General features: G+C 59.3%; 1 protein-coding gene across 9 annotated transcripts in view; it reads right to left on the bottom strand.

The window, feature by feature from the left end:
* Positions 1-19,326, bottom strand: part of NFIC (nuclear factor I C) — a gene marked incomplete at its 5' end in the record, with an annotated part of 94,732 nt that overhangs the window by 41,617 nt on the left and 33,789 nt on the right. For 5 of the 9 annotated variants that reach the window (XM_081092564.1, XM_081092568.1, XM_081092563.1 and 2 more), the window contains one exon: positions 6,484-7,015. In XM_081092564.1, the coding sequence (XP_080948690.1) occupies positions 6,484-7,015 (532 nt within the window). Of the gene's footprint in view, positions 1-6,483; positions 7,016-16,390; positions 16,657-19,326 lie in introns of those variants that run through there. The other 4 variants (XM_081092569.1, XM_081092561.1, XM_081092567.1 and 1 more) reach the window with 3 other exon arrangements.

Here is a 19,326-nt window from a genome sequence, read left to right on the forward strand (position 1 = left end):
TGCAGGGTGCCCGCAGGGCGAGGACCTCCTCGCCAAGAGCTCCATGGCTAAGCACTCACTGTGCTAAGAGGCTTCTTGTTCTTAGATAAGCGGTTCTCAACCTGTGGGTCGCGACCCCTTTGGGGGTCAAACGACCCTTTCACAGGTCGCTTAAGGCCATCAGAAAACACATATATAATTACATATTGTTTTTGTGATGAATCACTATGCTTTAATTATGTTCAATTTGTAACAATGAAAATACATCCTGCATGTCAGATATTTACATGACAATTCATAACAGTAGCAACATTACAGTTATGAAGGAGCAACGAAAATAATTTTATGGTTGGGGGTCACCACAACATGAGGAGCTGCGTTAAAGGGTCGCGGCCTTAGGAAGGTGGAGAACCACTGTCTCAGATGCTACCTGGGTCCCCTTCACTGAATACTGCCTGTACTGACGCTACAAAGTAGGAGCTCAGAGATGGGCACTAACGTGCCTACGGCTGCCCAGTGGGCAAGAGGGCAGAGCTGGGCCTAGAACCACAGTAGGATGATGGCAATGGTTGTGATCATAGTAACTATTATTGTATTACCAACACTGATATTACATTTATGAATTATTTATCATTATACATATAGAAAGCATCACTATTAATCATTTTTATTAACAATAAATAACTTTAAAATCTGTGGGACAGTAGTGATAATAAAAAACTTGCCCCTTTCACAATTTTTAGTGCACAGTTCAGTGGCATTAAGTCCACTCATATGCCCCTAACTTCCCAACACTGTGCAGCTCCAATGCGGGCTTTGGGCCTGCTGTGTTAGCAGCATCCTCACCTGTCAGTCCCTCCTGGCCACCATAACCATGAGCCCAGCGGCCTCCCACCGTTGCTATAAATATACCATCAGCTGGTGTCTGGGCCTTCACACTCATGCAGCCACCTTCCCCGTGCAGACAGGCGGCTGGCACACCTGGGTGCCTGGGCCTGGGAAAATCCAGGCTGCCAGGCACCCCTCAGCCCTTCACCACCCAGAGGCTTGGAGGGGCGACCAGGTGCCCGTCCTGGGTCATGTGTGCCCCAGTGCGTTCCCTGTGGGCAGAATGGCTCAGGGTCTCTGAGCAGAGCTGAGGTCTTCCCACTGCCTCCTGTGGCTGGGCAGAGGGTCCAGGAAGGGACTGAGCACTCACTCAGGGCCTCTTGTGTGCTTTTCGGGAATCGCTTACTCCAATTCCTCAATTCAGTGGACACAGTTTGTATTTAGCCCACTTTACAGATGGAAAAACTGAAGCTCAGAAAGGGGATACGCCTCACACAGCCTGGGGCAAGCACAGCACGAATCGTATCCATTATAAAAGAAACAGGCACCCTCAGGCACCCTCCGTCCACCCTTTGTCTCCCCAGCACAGCACCCAGTGCTGCGATGAAGATGATCAGGGACCAGAGCCCAGCCGGTGTGCTCAGTGGTTGAGCGTCCACCTATGAACTAGGAGGTCACGATTCAACTCCTGGTCAAGGGTACATGCCCGGGCTGTGGGCTCCATCCCCAGTGGGGGGTGTGCAGGAGGCAGCCAATCAATGATTCTCTCTCATCAATGATGTTTCTATTTCCCTCTCCCTGCCTCTCTAAAATTAAAATTTTTTTTTAAATAACAGGGACCAGAAGACAGGGGAACCTCAATCAAGGGCTGGCTTGCTTTGCTCTGTGGCCCACAGGCTCTTCCCTCCTGCCCTCAGCTCCCTTCCATCTAGACCAGAGAGACAGGGCTTTGTCTTAAGTCACACATAAGCCAGGGGCAGAGCTGTGGCTGAGCGAGGTCCCCTCACTCCAGCTCGCAATGCCCTTTATGGAGACCTTGGCACCCAGGTTTGGGCACAGCAGGTACTTTTGTTGTTAATTGTGAGCTCACCCAAGGATATTTTCCCATTGATTTTTAGAGAGAGTGGAAGGTAGAGAGAGAGAGAGAGAGAGAGAGAGAGAGAAGCATCAATATGAGAGAGACACATCAATCGGTTGCCTTCCGCACACGCCCACACCAGGACCTGGGATCAAGCAGGCAATCAAGGCCTGTAACCAAGGTACGTGCCCTTGACCGGAATCAAACTGGGGACCCTTCAGCCTGCAGGCTGACACTCTATCCACTGAGCCAAAATGGCCAGGGCAGCAGGTACTTAATAATATGGCTCCTTTATTCACTATGTACTCAGGGCCTGCCCTTTTTATCATCTGTACCACTGGGAGGGTGTGGGTCCCACCTGATAATCTCAAAAGTGTTTTTTACTTTTTTTCTTTTAGGGGTTTTGAGGACTCAGAATCCATGGGTTCTAATTCTGCTCTGCCTCTTACAAGCTGTGTGACTTTGGCAAGTGTCTGACCATCTCTGGATCTCTGTTTCCTCATGGGAAAGGGGAGAAGTTCCCTCGCTCCCAGGGATGGGAGAGAATTAAACCAGTAGAGAGTGGAATGGGCCCAGAACTGGGCACACAGTGGCACTCAATATGTGCTCACAGTTCCTATTAACTTTGTTGTTATTACTGCTTCCTGGTTCCATCCAGGAGGAGTTGGGGATCCCCCCAGTTTTTCCTGTCCCCTCCTTGGGACACCCTGGGCAGTCCCTCTCCACTGAGAGCTTCCCAAGCTGGCCCCTGCCCACAACGCCATTCAGGGAGGTTGGCACCGCACAAGGCGGGAGCAGGAGGCTGGCCCATGGCAGCGTCAGCAAATGGGCACCAGCTGGGCCGGTGGCTGGGGCGGGCTGGCAGCTGCCTGGAGCCGGCAGGCCTGGCAGCCCCTCCCCTGCCCACCCCTGGCACTGTGCCCCACCAGCCTCAGGTTTCTCAAGCCGCCAGAGGGGGCAGGGAGGCCTGGCTGGGCTTCAGGGTTGGGCAGGCGGCTTCCCTCTCTGGGCCCTGTTTCCTCCAGGCACCTTCCCAAATGCAAGGCAGGTTGAAGAGCGGCTCCTGGCCTCCCCAGCACCCTCATCACCTCCCTCTCCAATAATGCCTGCACCCTCTGGGCCATTCCAGCCCCAGGGCCTTTGCACTGGCTGTGCCCCTGCCTGGTGCACTCTCACTCAATCCCTCCATGCCTCCATCTCCTTCAGGCTTCATCTCAAAGGTGACCTCCTCTAAGAGTTCCTTCCTGTCCAGAGTGCACCCACCGGGCCCGCTCCGTACCCCTCCCCGGCTCTGTGTCCCTGACATCACATTCTTTCTCATTGAACTGTGAACTGTCAGCTTCTGCATCCCCTGCTCAGGGCTCCTCCCACCCAAAGTGCACTCAGGTAGCAGGCAGCCCCCCATGTCCCAAGGGGAAGCTCTCATCACCCCTCATTACAGGCCCTGCAGCTGTCCCCTAGGCTGGCCCTGGGGCACACGCTGTGACCGTCCCTGGAACCCAGGTTCATGGCCATGGTGGCGCCAGATGGACGCCTGGGGCAGCCAAATTTGGGTTCAAGAGGTGCCCTAGGCTCTAACAGCCCAGTACTGAAGGAACCTTTTCATAGCTGGTCTCCACCCCTACATCCCCCAAAATAAACCCCAGGGTGGAGGCCTGGGATTCCCCTTTGGGGTGTGGCCCCACAAGTCCACCTGACACCCTTGGGGAGAGGTGGAGAGGTTGGGGGGGTGTGGCGCGGGCGGGCCTTGTCCAAGGACAGGGAAGGGCTGAGAGGGCAGGCGTGTGTGGTACCTCCAAGTCTCCCCATGTCTCTGGGTCCATCTGTCTTTCCGTGTTTCTGTCTGCATCTGTGTGTGTGTGTGTGTGTGTGTCTGTTGGTTCTGAGGCCCCACTCCTGATGTTGGGGGTGGCACCTCCTTTCAGCTGTACAGTGGGTGCTCCCCTCATCATCCACCCCGAACCCCTCCAGAGGCCGACTGAGGCCCGTCCTTACCCCTCATCAATCCCACGCCTCCCGTAGGCGGAGTAAGGCGCACACTGTGCTCTGGCCTATGCTGGGCCCCTCCAGCCCGGAGCCCACAGGGTGGGAGCAGGGAGGTGCTACCGCTTCTCTCTGCCACTCGACTGACATCTGCCTGGCCGAGAACAGACTTAACTCTGGCCGAGAACACGGACAAGGGTCCTGGGGGAAACGGCAGGGTGCGAGGCTCAGCAGGGGGTCCTGGGCAGCCTCGGCCCCGGGACCTTGGATGAGGCCTTGGCTGCTGGAAGCCTGGAACACAGACCCAGCCTAGGGGTGGCCAAGCCATGATGACTGGCTGCCCATATTGCAAACCACAATTTCCCTTCATCCCTTTCTGCCATGGAGTGTGGCAGGCTGGAGGGGGTGTCAGCTCAGAAGCTGCCTGCATCCAAGTCCCACTTCTCCCCTTTCTTGGCTGTGTGACCTTGGGCAGTCCCTTCTTCGAGCTTCTGTTTCCTTTTCTGTGAAATAGGTACCACAATGATTTCTACTCGCGGGGCTGCTGGAAAGACGGGAAAGAATTGCTAAGCTGTCAGAAAACAATGCCTCACAGAGAAAGTGGGGCTAGGAGTTGGAGTTTTGAAGCATGAGTAGGAGTTTTCCATATGGGAAAGGCATTCCAGGCAGAGGGAACAGCAGGGTCCCAGGCCTGGAGGTGGGAAATTGCAATCGTAATGAGGATGTACAATAACCATCCATGGAGCCCTAGCTCTGCCTGGGCCTGGCCTACTATGAGCACCCGTTCCTACAGTTATTGTCGAGCGTCCCATTTTATAGACACGAAAACGAGGCACAGAGAAGCCAAGTGACTTGTCCTGGATCACCCAGCAGCAGGCAGCCGAGTTAGGGCCGGAATCCAGGCCCCACTCTCATACACCACCCCCACTGCAGGCCGGCTGGGGCCGGGTCAGCCGGTCCGGTGTGAGCAGGGATTCCCCTGGGATAATGGAGTCGGCTGGAAGCAGGGGAGGCTGGTAGCCTTGACCTTTCCTGGCCCTCATTCAAGGAGGTTGACCAGACGGGCCAACAAAGGCTAGAAGTGGGGCTTGGAGGTGTCTGGGGAGGCCTGGAGGCCTCGCTTGCCTGCTGAACTGACGGGGGGAGGGGGTCTGGTGGGGGAGGGGAGGCGCCTGGAGATTGTGCTGACGCTGGCAGAAAACTCTGCTTCAAAATTTTATCAGCTCAGCTCAGAGGAGGTGGGGGTGGGGCTGGGTGGCGAGGATGGATGTGGAGGGGGAGACCTGGACCTGCATGGTAATGAGCCAAGGCAGTCCCTGCCCCCTGCCCTCTGCCTGAGACAGTCACCTCCTCCACATCTCTGCCTCCACACTCTGCCAACAGTGCTTCACTGCTGCCCCCGTGGGCTTGCTGCTAATTGGTGCGGGTAGGGCGAGGGGCAGATGGGGTCAAGGTCAAGGAACCAAGGTCAAAACTGGGAAATTCTGTCTGGCTCTCCCTCCTACACACCCTGGAGACCTGGAGCGCCACAGACTCGTCTGATCCTTATACCATTGCTAGGAGTCGGCACGGCCCTTCTCCCATTGCACAGAGCGGGGAGACTGAGGCACAGACTGTGAGATAGCCAAAGTCACGCCGGGGCTGCATGTGGAACACAGACACACAGACAGGAAGCAGCGGCCCTGGCTTTGGCCACCGGCACCAGTGACCTCAAGAGGCTGCACCAATATCTGGCCTCCACATCTCTGCCTAGGCTGCCGGCCACGGGGACCCCTTCACGGCCGCCACTGCCCAGCCATCCTGCAGAACTTAGCTCAGCCACCCCTCCTCTTCCAGGAGGCTGCCACGGACTGTCTACACCCTCAAAATCCCTGCTGGTCTCAACCTCAGGCATTTGACCACAGAACCAGCAAACACCCAGCTGAAAGGGCCAGAGCCGGGGGCACTGGGGACCAGAGAGGGTGGTGACCTGGCCAAAGTCACTCAGCACCCAAGCTTCCCACTCACAGCACAAACGTGTGCCCTGTTGGGCCTCCGCTGGAGGTCCGAGAGTCAATCAACCAGTGTTCGCAGCGCACAGCCCCGGCACGCTCCCAGCTTTCCCCAACAATCAGATTGTTCAACCAACTGTCTCCCATCAGTCAGTCTCCTGTCCCCATTCCTGTCCCCAACAGGCCATATTGTGCCCATCAGACCTGGGACAGAGTCTCATCTCCTGAGACGCCAAAGGCATGCCAGCCCCCTCAGACATCAAGGCCTCCACCTTCAGGTTCTCAGGACGTACCTGCTTTCCCATCACACTCTCCTTGCATCATATCTCCCTCCCTCAGACCTTCACATCGAGTGAGCCTGTCCCCTCCAGCCCCCTTGTAGGCCCACTTCTCCCCTTAGACTCCCACTGCGCCCACCCCACCCTCACAGCTCAGCAGCCTTCTCCCGCTGACCTTGCGAAGGCCAACTCCCCGTTCCAACGGCGGGGAGGTTGCCTCCTCCCTTGGACTGTGCCTGGACCCACCGCCCACATCAGACCTCACATATGCTGCCTCCTCCCTTTGGCCTTGCACGAGCCCACCTTCTCCCTGGCACAGCGGCGCCCCCACCTCCTCCCGGCTCACCTCTCTCGCGCACGAAGTAGGCCAGGTAGAGGTCAAGCTCCTTGACGGCCACCCCGATGTGGTGCGGCTGCACGCAGAGCACCGGGTGGCCGCACTGCGCCGCCTTGACCAGGCGCTCGCCGTCGGTGCTCTCCAGGGGGATGCCCTTGAAGAGGATGACCATGACCAGGTCCAGCCGCCACACCTTGTCGGCCTGGCGCAGGCAGTCGATGCGGCGCATCTTGCCCTTCTGGTCGGGGTTGGAGAGCACGCAGCCCGGCGCCTTCTTGCCGGTGATGGCCAGCACGAAGTCCTCGCGGCACTCGGGCCGGATGTCCTTGCGCAGCTTGGCCAGCAGCCGCGACGCCCACTTCTGCTTCACCTCGGCCTTCTCGCCCAGCAGCTCGTCCTTCACCGCGCGCTCCTCGTCCTTGGACATCCGCTTCTCGTGCTTCTTGAAGTACTTGCGCTTCCGCGCCTGCAGGTTGAACCAGGTGTAGGCGAAGGCGCGCACGTGAGGCAGCAGCGCCTCGATGAACGGGTGGAACTCATCCTGCGGGCGGGAAAGGCAGGAGGTCAGAGGGCGCTGGGCACCGGGGACCCACTGCCGGGACCAGAAGACTCAGGCTCGGGAACCCCCAAGCAAACTCAGTAGGCGGAGGGGGAGACCCCTGCAGACCCCTCCACCTCCTGGGGAAAGCTGAGGGGGCCCAGCAGAAGTTCCTGGGGACAGGTGAGAACTCATTGCCCACATGGGGAAACTGAGGCTTGGATTAGATGGGCAGCCCAGGCCAAGAAAGGCATTCATGGCCCGGCCAGCATGGCTCAGTGGTTGAGCATCAACCTATAAACCAGGAGGTCATGGTTGGATTCCTGGTCGAGGCACATGCCTGGGTTGCAGGCTCGATCCCCAGTGTGGGGTGTGCAGGAGGCGGCCGATCATTGATTCTCTCTCATCACTGATGTTTGTATCTCTCTCTCCCTCTCCCTTCCTCTCTGAGATCAATAAAAATATATCTAAAAAAAGAAAGACATTCATGAAAAACTATCTTAAACCCCAAAACCGGACAAGCTGAGGGTTCCAGGTGGAGACTGATGGGGGCCCAAACTGAGGTGGGGAGAGTGAGGATGTCATGGGTCCATTCTCTGCCTTCTAGAACTGGGGTCTGAAAGTACCGTAAGAACAGACAGTGAATATTTTATCAGCCACTATTCCACTCTACACTGTAAGTGTAACCTGGGTAAGATGGAAATGACGGCAGAGCGGTATTCCAATAAGACTTTATTGACAAAAACCGGTAGCTGGCATCGGGCCCCAGGCTGTAGTGTGAGCGCTACTGTTGAGAGCAGGGCCGAGCACACAGTGGGTCCTCAATGACTGCAGGAAAAACCAGGCTTGGAGAATAATGCTTGGGGCTCCTTTCTCAGACCCACTGCTCAGCAGAGGAAGCTGACACCAGATGGGGGTCCAGGGCGGCCTCTGCTGGCCCTTGGCACTGATGGAAAAAATGAGGGCAAGGGGCTGTTTCTGAAGAACACGTGTACAGACAGGGCTGGCTGAAGCCCACAGGCCCGACTAGGACCCCTCGGTGTCAGGGGCTGCTGGTGGGGGCTCCTGCACAGACCCACTGAAGGAGCCAGGAATGCTGAGGCCGGAGACACAGGTCAGAACACACTGGACAGGGGAGCTCAGCCATGGAGGTTCAGAGCTAGAGAGAGGGGCTCCTGGAGGTCAGCTCCCCTCCCCCTCCCCACAGACCCTTTCCACAGATGGAAAAACTGAGTCTGGGGAGTCTGAGACCTGGCCAGAGCTATGACTTCAACACCTCCCTCCTACTGTGCCTAATTAGTGTTGCTGGGCCCACGAGGAAACAGAGACTCCATGAGGGGACCCAGTCATGAGGGGCTGGGACCAGACCCCACACCCATCTGACTTTCTCCACAAAAGCAGCAACCCCAGTAGGGTCCCTCGGAGAGCCACACGGGGAGCTCCAGCCCCTTCTAAGGGGATATGAGGGCCGCGTCCTTCTCTCCATTTTCCAGCAAGGGAAACAGCCTGCAGGACATCCGGGACCTGGTGTCTGTCTCCAGTAGTGAGACACTCAAGGAGAAAGGAAGACAGAGAGAAACATCGGTCCTACTCTTGCCAGGACCATGCCAGGCTTCTTGAATGGGGTGATATCTCTTCCTGGCTTATGAACCCCATTATCTGCCCAGCTCTCAAAAGGCTGCATTCGCTATTACTATTATTATGGACATTGCTGCAATATTTTGGTTGCTTACAGTCTTCCAAGGGGCAGGAAAAGGCCCAAGGCTTTGCTATCCATTGCGTGATGGGGAAACGGAGGCTCCGAGAGGGGTGGAGACCTGGCCTCGGTCCCACTCTCAGAGCCTGTGTGAGAAGAACCCAGGACCCTCACCCCGAGAAGGTCATCAGGCCCCTTTCTCAAAACAGCCTGCTCTCTGCCAGGCTGGGGTCTCGGAGACAGAAACAGCTGCTCTGGGCTCCTGGTTGGCTTTCCAGGTGGGTGTGGCTGGGCTCGGTCCCCCCTCCAGACCTGGATGCTCATGGTGCCCCCTGACCGGCTCACCCTCCCCGCTCTGGGCTTTATCTCCCTTTGAGCCGTCTCCGGCCACGGGGTGCTGGGGGGAAGGGGATGACCTCAGGTTTCACCTATGACCGAGGCTCTGAAAATAGCCTCCTGCCCTGGCCAGGGCGGCGTGTGAGGGGGCTCAGCCTGGGCGCCCAGTTCCCCACTCCAATGTGCCCTGAAGCATGAGTCACTGAAACAACTGTGGCCGGGACTGCATTTGGGCCCTCCGCGCTGCCCCCGCCCGCAGACCTGCTCAGGCAGCGGGAGGACGGAGCGGCCCATCCCCTGCCAGTCCCACCCAACCCGAGTTGCCTGTCTTGTGCCTGATGCCACTTGCCATGCCAGACCCAGAGATGGGGACCCACTTGCCCAGGGTCACACAGCCAGTCAGCAGAGCAGGGACCAGAGCCCAGGCCGTCTGGCTGGGGAACCGAGGACGGGGAATCGAGAGAGGCACAGGTCACTGTCCCGCGGAGGGGATGCCAGGGCAACGGTGTGGACGTTGGGCTGTGGCTGCCACCCAAGTTCTGGTGATGGCTGTGGCCCTGATAAGAGGGAGCTGGGAAGAGGCCGCTGGGTGTCAGCCAGCAGGGGCAGGCTACGGTCCCCAGACGCCTCTCCTGACCGCCATTCTCTCTGGGCACCTCCCCACTTCTGAACCCCTCTCCCTCGATTCCTGCTCTAGGTCTTGGCTCCCCCTCTCAGAGCCCCAATCCTTTTTCCAGCTCCTTCCCTCTCTGAGCCCTCCCCTCCCTCTCCCCCCTCTCTGATCTCTACACCCTCTCCGGGGAAAGGTGCCAGGGAGGAGAGCAGGGGTGGGAGCCCACGTCACCGGTGACCCTAGCTGGTCCAGCAGGAAGGAAGACAAACAGTCCGTAACTGGGTCACGGACCTGCTGCCCCAGCCTCCCTTGTCCTCCCAGGGAGGCCAGGCTAGATGAGAGGCAGGCCTGTCGCTCTCTGTGTCCCACAAGACCTGCAACAACCGAGGCTTCTTCCGCAGGCACCTCCCGATGCCCTCCCTGGCTGACAGGGCACAGGGGACTGCCAAGGCAAGCTAGACGCTGAGCATCCCCCCACACTCCTACACATCCCTCGAAGCCCTATTTCCAGGGTCCCTTCCTTCCGGCAGCTCTCCCCAGGGCTCCCTCAGACCTCGCCTGGACCCCACAAGCTGTGGAGTCTGCGTCCAGCTCTTGCTCCCCCTCCAACCCTAAGTCCTGGGGCTGAGGCACCCCCCTGCCAGGCAGCCCCTGTGGGTGGCATTGGCCTCCGCTTTCACCTTCGGCCTTGGGCTTCAGTCTCTCATTTGGTACAACGGGCAGAAAGGGATGCTGCGGCCTGTTGGGGGTTGGGGATGGGGTGCCTGTCTATTGCCCTGGTAACCAGAGAGTGGGGGGAGATGGAGCAAGACGAGGCCTTGCCCAGAAACCCCACGTGGCCCACTGGCCCTTCCAATGAGGGCAGCAGCAGGTTGGAGGTGGGCACCGGGTCCAAGCCCTTGCTGGGCCCTATGGATTGGACAACTGTGCACTGGGCTGTGCCCCTCCCTGGATCCCTCCCACCCTGACAGCCCAGGGCAGCAAACAGCACATGGAACTCCAATTCCCACTCCAAAAGCGTTCCTGGAAGGATGCTCTCTCCTTCCTTCACTCAGCAACTCAACCAACACTGCTGAGAATCTATCTGACCCACCTCCTAAGCGCTTAACCCAAACTCCTATGCATCCCTGAAAGCCCTGACGCCAATGCCCCCTTCTCGAGGGAAAGCCCAGGTGAAATGGCAAACAGCAGAGCTCATCTATGAACACAGACCCATCTGGCACCACAGTTGGGGCTCCTAACCTAGGTCACTCCGCCCCCGAGCTCAGACCATATGTATAGCTCTTATCTAATGAGGGAGAGAGTCATTCAGTTGCTCAACAAACATTCCCTGAGTGCCTACTGTGTGCATGGTGCTGGGGACCCAGCTGTAACCGGGGCTCGTCAGGTTGAACTAAGTGGTTTGAGGAAATGTGAAGGAGTTTGAGGGGCCAGAGGACCCCTTGGGGGTTGTGTTTGGCTGGGGGTGGGGATCAGGAAGGGTCTCTCACAGGACAGGACACTTGAAGGAAGACCTGAACGGTGACAGCCCTGAGCAGGAGCTTCCCAGGTGGAGAAAACAGCGCCAGCGCAGGCAAAGGTCTGGAGGCAGGACCGTGCCATCATCAGCACATTCGATGGAAACAGTGAGGAGGCAGTGAAACTACGGCTGGGCGGCCGAGTGAACAAGAGGGAGAGGAGAGGTGGTGAGTACAGGGAGGGGACCCAGGCGGGTTGTGCAGGACCTGATAGGCCAGGCCAAGGAGAGGAATTTTGGCAAACAAACCAGAGTGTACACCCCCTGCCCGACTGACAGGTGAGTGTGAGCCCTGGCTCTCTGACTTCCCTCTCTGGTGTCCCAGGAAGAGGATGGGGCTGAGCCAGAGGACCATGGTGTTCGAGAGAGAGGCGAGGAGCCAGGCTGTGCCCCGTGGAGGCTGAGCACTGACTGTGCCCACTGTCTGGAGGGAGAGACTGAGGCACAGAGCACTGAAGCCAGAGGCCCAAAGTCACACAGCCAGGAAGAAGCAGAGCTGGGGCCTCCACCAGAGTCCCTGTGACTGTGGACCTCCGGCCTCCTCAACCCCACTGCCGGGCCCCTGGGCACGTGGTCTGACCCATCGGTGGGGCTCCCCCGTTCACTCTGCACTCTGTATGTGCGCTCTGGATTCTGTGTGACTCCCTTCCCCTGCTCCGTCCGTGGCCACCTTCTCCTTGGGGGGCTCACCCAGCCAAAGAGGCAGCCTGTCACCTTGTTTCCTGCCCCCCAACCTAGAATCCACAATCTCATCCTCTGCCTCTTGGCCCCATTCACACACCCCAACTAACAAAGGCCGCCAGTACCCACTTGGTCTGGCCAAACTTGGGAAAAGCCTGGACAAGGCTGGGCTGGGAGGAAAGTTCAACAGAAAAACCCTCATGGGTCAAAGCTCTCATTTTTTGTGGGGTCACCGCTAGCCAAGTTATTTGGCGCCTACTGCACACCAGGCACTGTGTGATGGTTAAAGAATCGATCGAAGGGAGGCATGATGATGCTCCCCATGTGGGGACATAGGGAGAGAAGCTGAGACTCAGAGAGACTCAAGTGCCTTCTTTCAACTGGCAGAACCCCCCGTCCATTCACACAACATGTATGAGGACTGACTGTGCGTCAGGCCCTGTGCCAGCACCTCAGCGGTGTCCTGCTTCCCTGAATCCTCGGGCAGCCTGAGGAGTGAAGGTTACCAGGCACTTCACTGCACCGGGAAGACAGGGAGGTCTAGGTTATCCACCCCGTCACACAGCTGGAAAGAAAACTCCACTGGGAGCCTCCTGAGCAGGATTTGCATGAAGATCTGAGACCACCCCCTACCTTAGAGCACATCTGAAGTGGGGTGGGGCTCTGTCCCCATAGGAGTGGTGTCAGTGAGTGTGCATGGGAATGTGGGGGCGCCCCTGTACTGCTGACCACAGGTCAACATGCACCCCGGGAGGTGGACATGGGCAGGAGCTGCATGGAGCAGGCGGCCCCATTTGTCATGAGCTAGGGAGGGAGGGAGGGAGGCTGAGGCAGGAAGAGAGAAGAGAGACAGAGGGAGAGGGAGACAGAGGGAGAGAGACAGAAGGAGGGAGGGAGGCAGGGAGGGAGAGAGGGAGGGAGAGGAAGAGGGAGAGGGAGAGAGAGAATGCTGACTAGGCCAGAATCCCAGCAGATTTACAAGGCGCTGGGCCCTGATGCTGAGGCACCTCCACCGCAGAGAAGGGAGGGGTGAGAGATACAGACTCGGAGACAGAGACGTGGAGTGAGGTGTGCCTTTCACAGCATCTAATCAGAGGCCATCAGGCCCTGAGTGGAGGGCACACAGGGAGTGCCCACCTGCCCAGGTGTGGCCAAAGAACCAGGTGTGCCCCAACCCCCAGCCTCACCAGCCATGCTGTGCTGCCCTGGGCAGGTCCTGACCCTCTCTGGTCTAGGCCCCTTGCCCAGCCCAGAGGTGCTGGGGAAGCCTGACCCTGGCAGAGCCCATACCAGGCCTAGATCTCACTGCCTTCTGCCTCTCCCCACCCCCATGAGAGATGCTTAATGATTATCTATTAAATCAAACAACAATTGGGTGCCCTCTCCCAGCCTCAGTCTCCCTGCTGGAGAAATGGCAGTAAAAAGAGTGCCTCCCTGCCCGGCTGGTTGGGCTCAGTGAATAGAGCATCGGCCTGCGGACTGAAGGGTCCTGGGTTCGATTCTGTCAGGGCACATGCCCGGGTTGCAGGCTCGATCCCCAGTGGGGGGCCTGCAGGCAGCAGCTGATCAATGATTCTCTCTCATCATTGATGTTTCTCTCTCTCTCTCCCTCTCCCTTCCTCTCTGAAATCAATAAAAATATATATTTTTTTAAAAAGAGTGCCTCCCTGAGAAGGACCGGGGTGAAGGAATGAAGGAAAGAATGAATGAATGAGGGAGGGGCCCTGGCAGCTGCACCGTGTGGCCCCGGGGAAGCCTGGGCACTGCAGCCAAGAGAGATTTGGCCCCAAACCCGGAATAACTAATGTGGCGGTGGCAGCAGGCAGGAGGGAGGCAGGGGGGAGGCCCAGAGTGGGGCAAGCGTAGGGAGGCTGGCCTTCCCGCTGGCAGGATTTATGGAAGTAACGGCTGCTCCACACAGTTCCTCTTAAGAGTAAAAGTGAAAAAGTGCTTGAGTCACCACCATCGAAACAAGGACAGGGCTCCCAGAATCCTTCGGGGCCACCATCCCCCCCTAGGTGGGCAGGGCCGGGGGCACAGGGCGGCTGGCACCAGAGCTGCCCCCCACCCCGCAGCCAGTCTCAGCTCCTAGGAGGATCCAGGTGGGATCAGCTGAAAGGGAGCTATTTTAGGCTGGACTCAGGTTGTAAAATGAGTCGTCAAGGGGGGGGCATGGAGTCAGAGAGACCCGGGAGAGACAGATGGGGTAAGGAGAGAGAGACACAGGCAAAGGGGGGAAAGAGACGGTGAGAAGCAGACATGGAGAGAGACAACAGAGGCGGGAAGAGACAGAGAGACAGATGGAAGGACAAGGAGAGACAGAGGCAGAGAAAGACGGAGAGACAGAGATGGAGAGAGAGAGAAACAAATAGAGACAGGGAGACATAAAGATGGAGAGAAACGGGGTGGGGGTGGGCTAGGGAGACTGAGCCAGGGGTGGGGGTCCTGCAGGAGCAGTCAGGGTCCAGCCAGGTCCCCAACCAGACCCTGATGGGCCTTCGAGGAGCTGCAGGGACTAAACTGAGGCTGGGAGGGTGGGGTATCTGAGAGGGGGGCTCCTCTCCAGGGTGGGGGAGGGCAGTTGGGAGAATAAACAGAGGGGGAGCCCCTGCGTTGGGGCTGCTCCCTCCCCGCCCCCAGCGGGAGCGCTCTTGCTTCTCTCTGCCTGTCTCAGGCTCCTTGTCCCCTGTTCCCTGCACCCAGCAACCTCTGATTTTTGTGATTTCACGTTTCTACACGATCGAGCGGAGCGCCGCCTGGCTGATCCCTGCCCTGCTCCTGGGGGAAGCCAGGCCCCGTGAGTGCCCAAGTTCACGGGCGATGCCAGGGCTCTGTTCTCCCGCCGCCCCCTCTCTGCAACGTGGATGGAGGCCTGTCTCCCGAGGCGTCCTGATGGGGGAATTCCAGGGCGCAGTGACAACAGGCGGCCTTCCAACCTCCTCGCCTGGAATAGCCTTCCTCTGCCTGCCCCCCCTGTGGCTCTGGGGAGCGTGCAGGAAGAGCAGAGGGGGCAGGGGCACCCAGAGCCACCCAGGCCACCCACCCCTAAGGCCCAAGGTCACGAAGCAACTGGACTAGAGCCCTCATGGTTACTGGGGAATTTCAGGATGACTGGTAGGCTGAGATGGGCCAGCGCTGACGACTTTGAGGGGCCCTCCCCAAAAGTAGCTCAGAGGGGGAAAGGGAGGGCTGGAGAGAGGTCGGGCCTGGCCCAAGGTCACCCAGGAGATGCCAGTAGGACAAGCCTGAGACCCCTGCAGCTCCAGCCCTCACTGTCTGCCTGGAGGCAGGAACTCCTCAGTGGGTGCTGGAGGGGGCCAGTGACAAAGACCCTACCGAGAATGAGGGGGACCCAGGATCATGAGTGGGGGGACCCCTGGCAGAGACTGACAGTCCCTGGGGCTCAAGCTGGGCATCTGCGTGCTCCCACACAGGGCTCCTCGGATATCCGGGACTGCACTCCACAGCTTGCAGGCCACGCTGCCCCATGTCCGCGGGGGAACTGAGGCCAGAAGCCCACTGGTCCACAGGCACCCAGAGATGGGGATGGGGAGGGAAGCGGGAAGGCAGAACCAGGGGCGGGTTGCCCGTGAGGGAGCTGGGACGTCCCGGGTGCGGCCTGGGGAAGGGCAGCTCCCCCGCCCCGTCACTGCACCAGGGCCCACTGGGCTGCCTGGGAGCCGGGCCAGGGGTGAGAGGCTACGGGAGGGGGCAGGGGCAGGTGCCGGCGGCTGAGGGCGGGAGCAGCGCCGCAGTGCCCGCCAGACCCCGGAGCACCGGCCTCCCGGCTCCTCCCGGCGGCGGCGGCGGCGGCGGCAGCGGCTCAATAATCCCCAAATCGATGCGGCGAAAACGTCGGGACGGTGGTGGGAGCGCGGAGTGGGGGTGGCGGGGGGAGCGGGAGATTTAGCCAGGACGTCGAGCACCCCTCCTCCCACCGCGGGCGCCTCCAAGTTCGTGCACCCCCTCCCCCTCCACGCACACGTGGGCCAAGAATGGGGGAAAAGGCAGCCCGGGCTGGAGCGCCGGGGCGCAACCTTGGCGCGGAGAGGATCCGGGGAGCACATCGGGAGCGCTGGGGAGGCTGGGGCCAGCCCCCCAACGCCTCCTGGAGGCAGGCCCCGGCCCAGGCACGGGGTTCACACGGAGCCCTGTCTTTGGGGCGCCCCTCGGACCTTCCCGAGTGGGTGGGGGAGTTCGTCCTGCAAAGTGGTGGGCGAACCTGCAGCCCGAGCCGCCCGTCCGGGGGGAGGGGGGAGAATCCGGGCGTGCGGGGGGGGGGGGGGGCGCGGGGCTGGAGTCCGCGGCGAAGGAACGTAGGAACGGGGGTGGGGGGGTCCCAGCCCAGCCCATCCCCCACCGGTCCCCGATCCCAGGTCCGGGCATCCGGTCCGGGCGGCCGGAGGGACGCGTGCCTTTTCCGTCCCGCCTCCTCGGGCGTCTCAACTCCCAGGCCCGGTGCGGGGCCGGGGCCGGGGCCGGGGCCGGGGCCGGGGCCGGGGCCGGGGCCGGGGCCGGGGCGGGCGGGGGGCGTACCTGGGTCAGGCAGAGCGGGGACGAATACATCCCGGGCGCGGCGGGAGGCGCAGGCGGCGGAGCGGGCGCGCTGAACTTACTGAGTCATTTTTCCAGCCCCCCCGCCCCCCCGCGGCCGCGGCCGGCGCGCTCCTCGCCGCCTCCTCCCTCGGTCGCCCGCCCTCCTCCCTCCCGCTCGCTCCCTCCCGCTCTCCTGCGTCTCTCTCTCCCTCGCTCTTCTGTGCCTGCCCCCCACCTTCTCGCTGCCTCTCCCCTCCTCCGGCTCTGGGTCCCTGTCTCTCCTCCCTCTGGCCACCTCTCCCCTCCCGCCCCCCCAATTTCTCTCCCCTCCCACCCGAACCTCCCACTGCTCCACATCCAACTTTCAAAGAAACGAGGGGAAAAAAAAGAGCGCGAACGGGGAAGGAGACACGCTCCCCTCCTACCTCGTGAACCCCATTATTGCTACGAATTTCTCGCCGCGGGGCTCCGAACCCCGGGTGGGGACCCGCGGCCGCGCAGGGAGACCGCAGAGGGTCTCCCGGGACCGACCGCCCGCGTCCAGTGGGGAGGGGGCGCTGGGCTGCTGCTGGACATTTGGGGGCCGGAGGAGATTTTTAAGACTCCCCCCGCCCCCCCCCCGCCCGGAGCTGGCCGGGAAGTTGGAGAAAGGAGCCAAGGGGGGGGGGGAGGTGGAGAATGAAGCAGTGACGTGTGCAGAGGCCGCGCAGCGCGAGGCTTTCCCCTTAAAGATGTAGGTCCCGAGGTGCGTGGCAGGAGAAGGGGTCCCTGCACCCCCTCCCCCTGGTCCCCGAGAGCCAGACAGGGGCTGCAGTGCCCGGGCAACGGGGCTTGGCTGCCACAGCGCCCTCATTGGCTGGAAGGGCCCAGCTAACCAGGACTCCTGGCATCTGCTCTTTCCTCCTTAGCCAGCACCCAAGGGGGGCAGTGGGGCGGGGGGAGGGGGGGCGGGAGGGGGATTTGGCTTCCCCCTGCAGGTCTCAGCTCCCCAGGAGGACGATGTCCAGACAGAACTCGGGGAAACCTTGGAGCCTCTTCCCGGGCGTCCACCGACTCCCACGGACCCCAGCTAGCCATGTGCCCGTTTCACACACCTGGAAACTGAGGCAGAGTGGGGCCACCTGGCCCAGCAGCCCACATTCTTCAAGCTCCAATGTCCCCCCCCCCCCAGAATAACTAAGCACAGACCTGCCCTCCCCCTCTGGTCCCCAGGGTGCCTGACGACCTTGACCTCAACTCCTGGGCTCAACTCAACCTTCCCGGTTCACCCCCCAACCCTCCCAGCCTGGCTCAGAGGCCGCCTAAACTCGTCTTCCCACCTGGGTGTCCCGCGCTGCAAAGTGGCCTGGCAGTGCTCACCTCACGGGGTCAGTTGGCATAAGGATGTCACTTAGCAGAACCCTGACTTCCTATCAGAAGTGCGCCCAGAGGCCCGCCTGCAGGGCTCAGTGGCTGAGCATCCACTTAGGAACCTTGAGGTCCCCATCAGGGCAAATGCCAGGGTTGCGCTGGTCCCACTGTGGGGAGTGCAGGAGGCGCCCATCGATGATTCTCTCTCTTCATTGATGTTCCTCCCCCCTCTCTAAAATCAATAAAAAATACTTTTTTAAAGTGCACCAAGACATTGTTAGAAAGCTTGGCCCTTTGGACTAGTCTCTCGGAACATCCTGAGGCCAATGGCATCCTGTTACCAACATGGGGCACCTGCCCCATGCCCAGGCCAACCACCCTGATTCCCCTGTGTTCCTGGGGAGAAAGTGGAGGCCCACGGAGTGCAGGCCATTTGTCCACGGCCCTGGTGCGGGGCTAGGAGGGAGCAGGGTTCCGACCAGCACACAATCCCTGGTCGCTGCTTCTCGCTTCTCGCAGCGTGCGTGCGCTGGCAGTGATTTAAACAGCGCTTAGCACGTCGGAGCGCGTCACCAATGTTTTTTTAAACCCCCATTGTGCAGCTGTGGTGGGCATTTCAAACTCCAGGGTGAATGGGGGACGCAGGTGCCTAGGAACCCAAATACAAACATAAAATAAAGCAGTATTTTATTTTAAAAATGCCAGGAGCACATAGATGGCAACCCCCCCCCACCCCAATTCACAGACGTTTAAAAGTTAAAATGGATTTCTGAGCATTCTCTCAGAGCGTCGCCCCCTCCCCGCCATGCCTGCAGCCCTCACGGAGCAGGTGAGGTTCCTTTCCCAGGTAAAGTTTGGAGAGCACAGACTGCCCTTCTGGGAACCTCAGTTTCCACATGTGTGAAATGGCAACATTAGGACACAACCTGGAAGACGGCGGGTATCAGAATCCTTGAGACAATGAGATAGTGTGTGTGAGCGCTGTGTTAATATTAGTTGTGGTGGATGGTGGAACCTTCTGCAAGTCCACTACCAGCAACACACACACACACACACACACACACACACACACACACACACACGGGGTTAGCAAAAGTAGGTTTACAGTTAGAATACAATAATTAATAAATAATACAAGAAGGAACTCTTTCACGTACTCACAACTGTAAACCTACTTTTAAATATATAATATATACAGTTCAGGTAAGAAGAGGCCCCTGCAGTGCACATAGTAGGTCCATAGCAGGCCAGTTGTGCTGAAAGGCTGCAGCCTGAATCTATGTTTCCAGCCAGCAACTTAACCTCCCCTGTGCCTCAGCTTCCCCCTCTGTGAAGTTGGGTGATCCATGATAGTCCCTACCCCCTAGATTGTGGGTAAATCCATGACAGCTTGGCCAGAGGTTAGGACAGTGCCTGCACACGTGGTTTCTTTAAAAAGCAACTGGTGGAATCAGACCTGTGTGTGGAAGGGTCCCGAGGGGGGTGCATAATTTAGCTCCTGGCAGTTTGGAGCACAAATTAGCTCCTTTGTTAAAAAATTAAAAAAAAAATGCACTTTCCTTAGAATTTGCTCTTGGCTTCTCTGT

The sequence above is a fragment of the Myotis nattereri genome (assembly GCF_964212035.1).
Source record: "Myotis nattereri genome assembly, chromosome: 5".
NCBI lineage: Eukaryota > Metazoa > Chordata > Mammalia > Chiroptera > Vespertilionidae > Myotis > Myotis nattereri.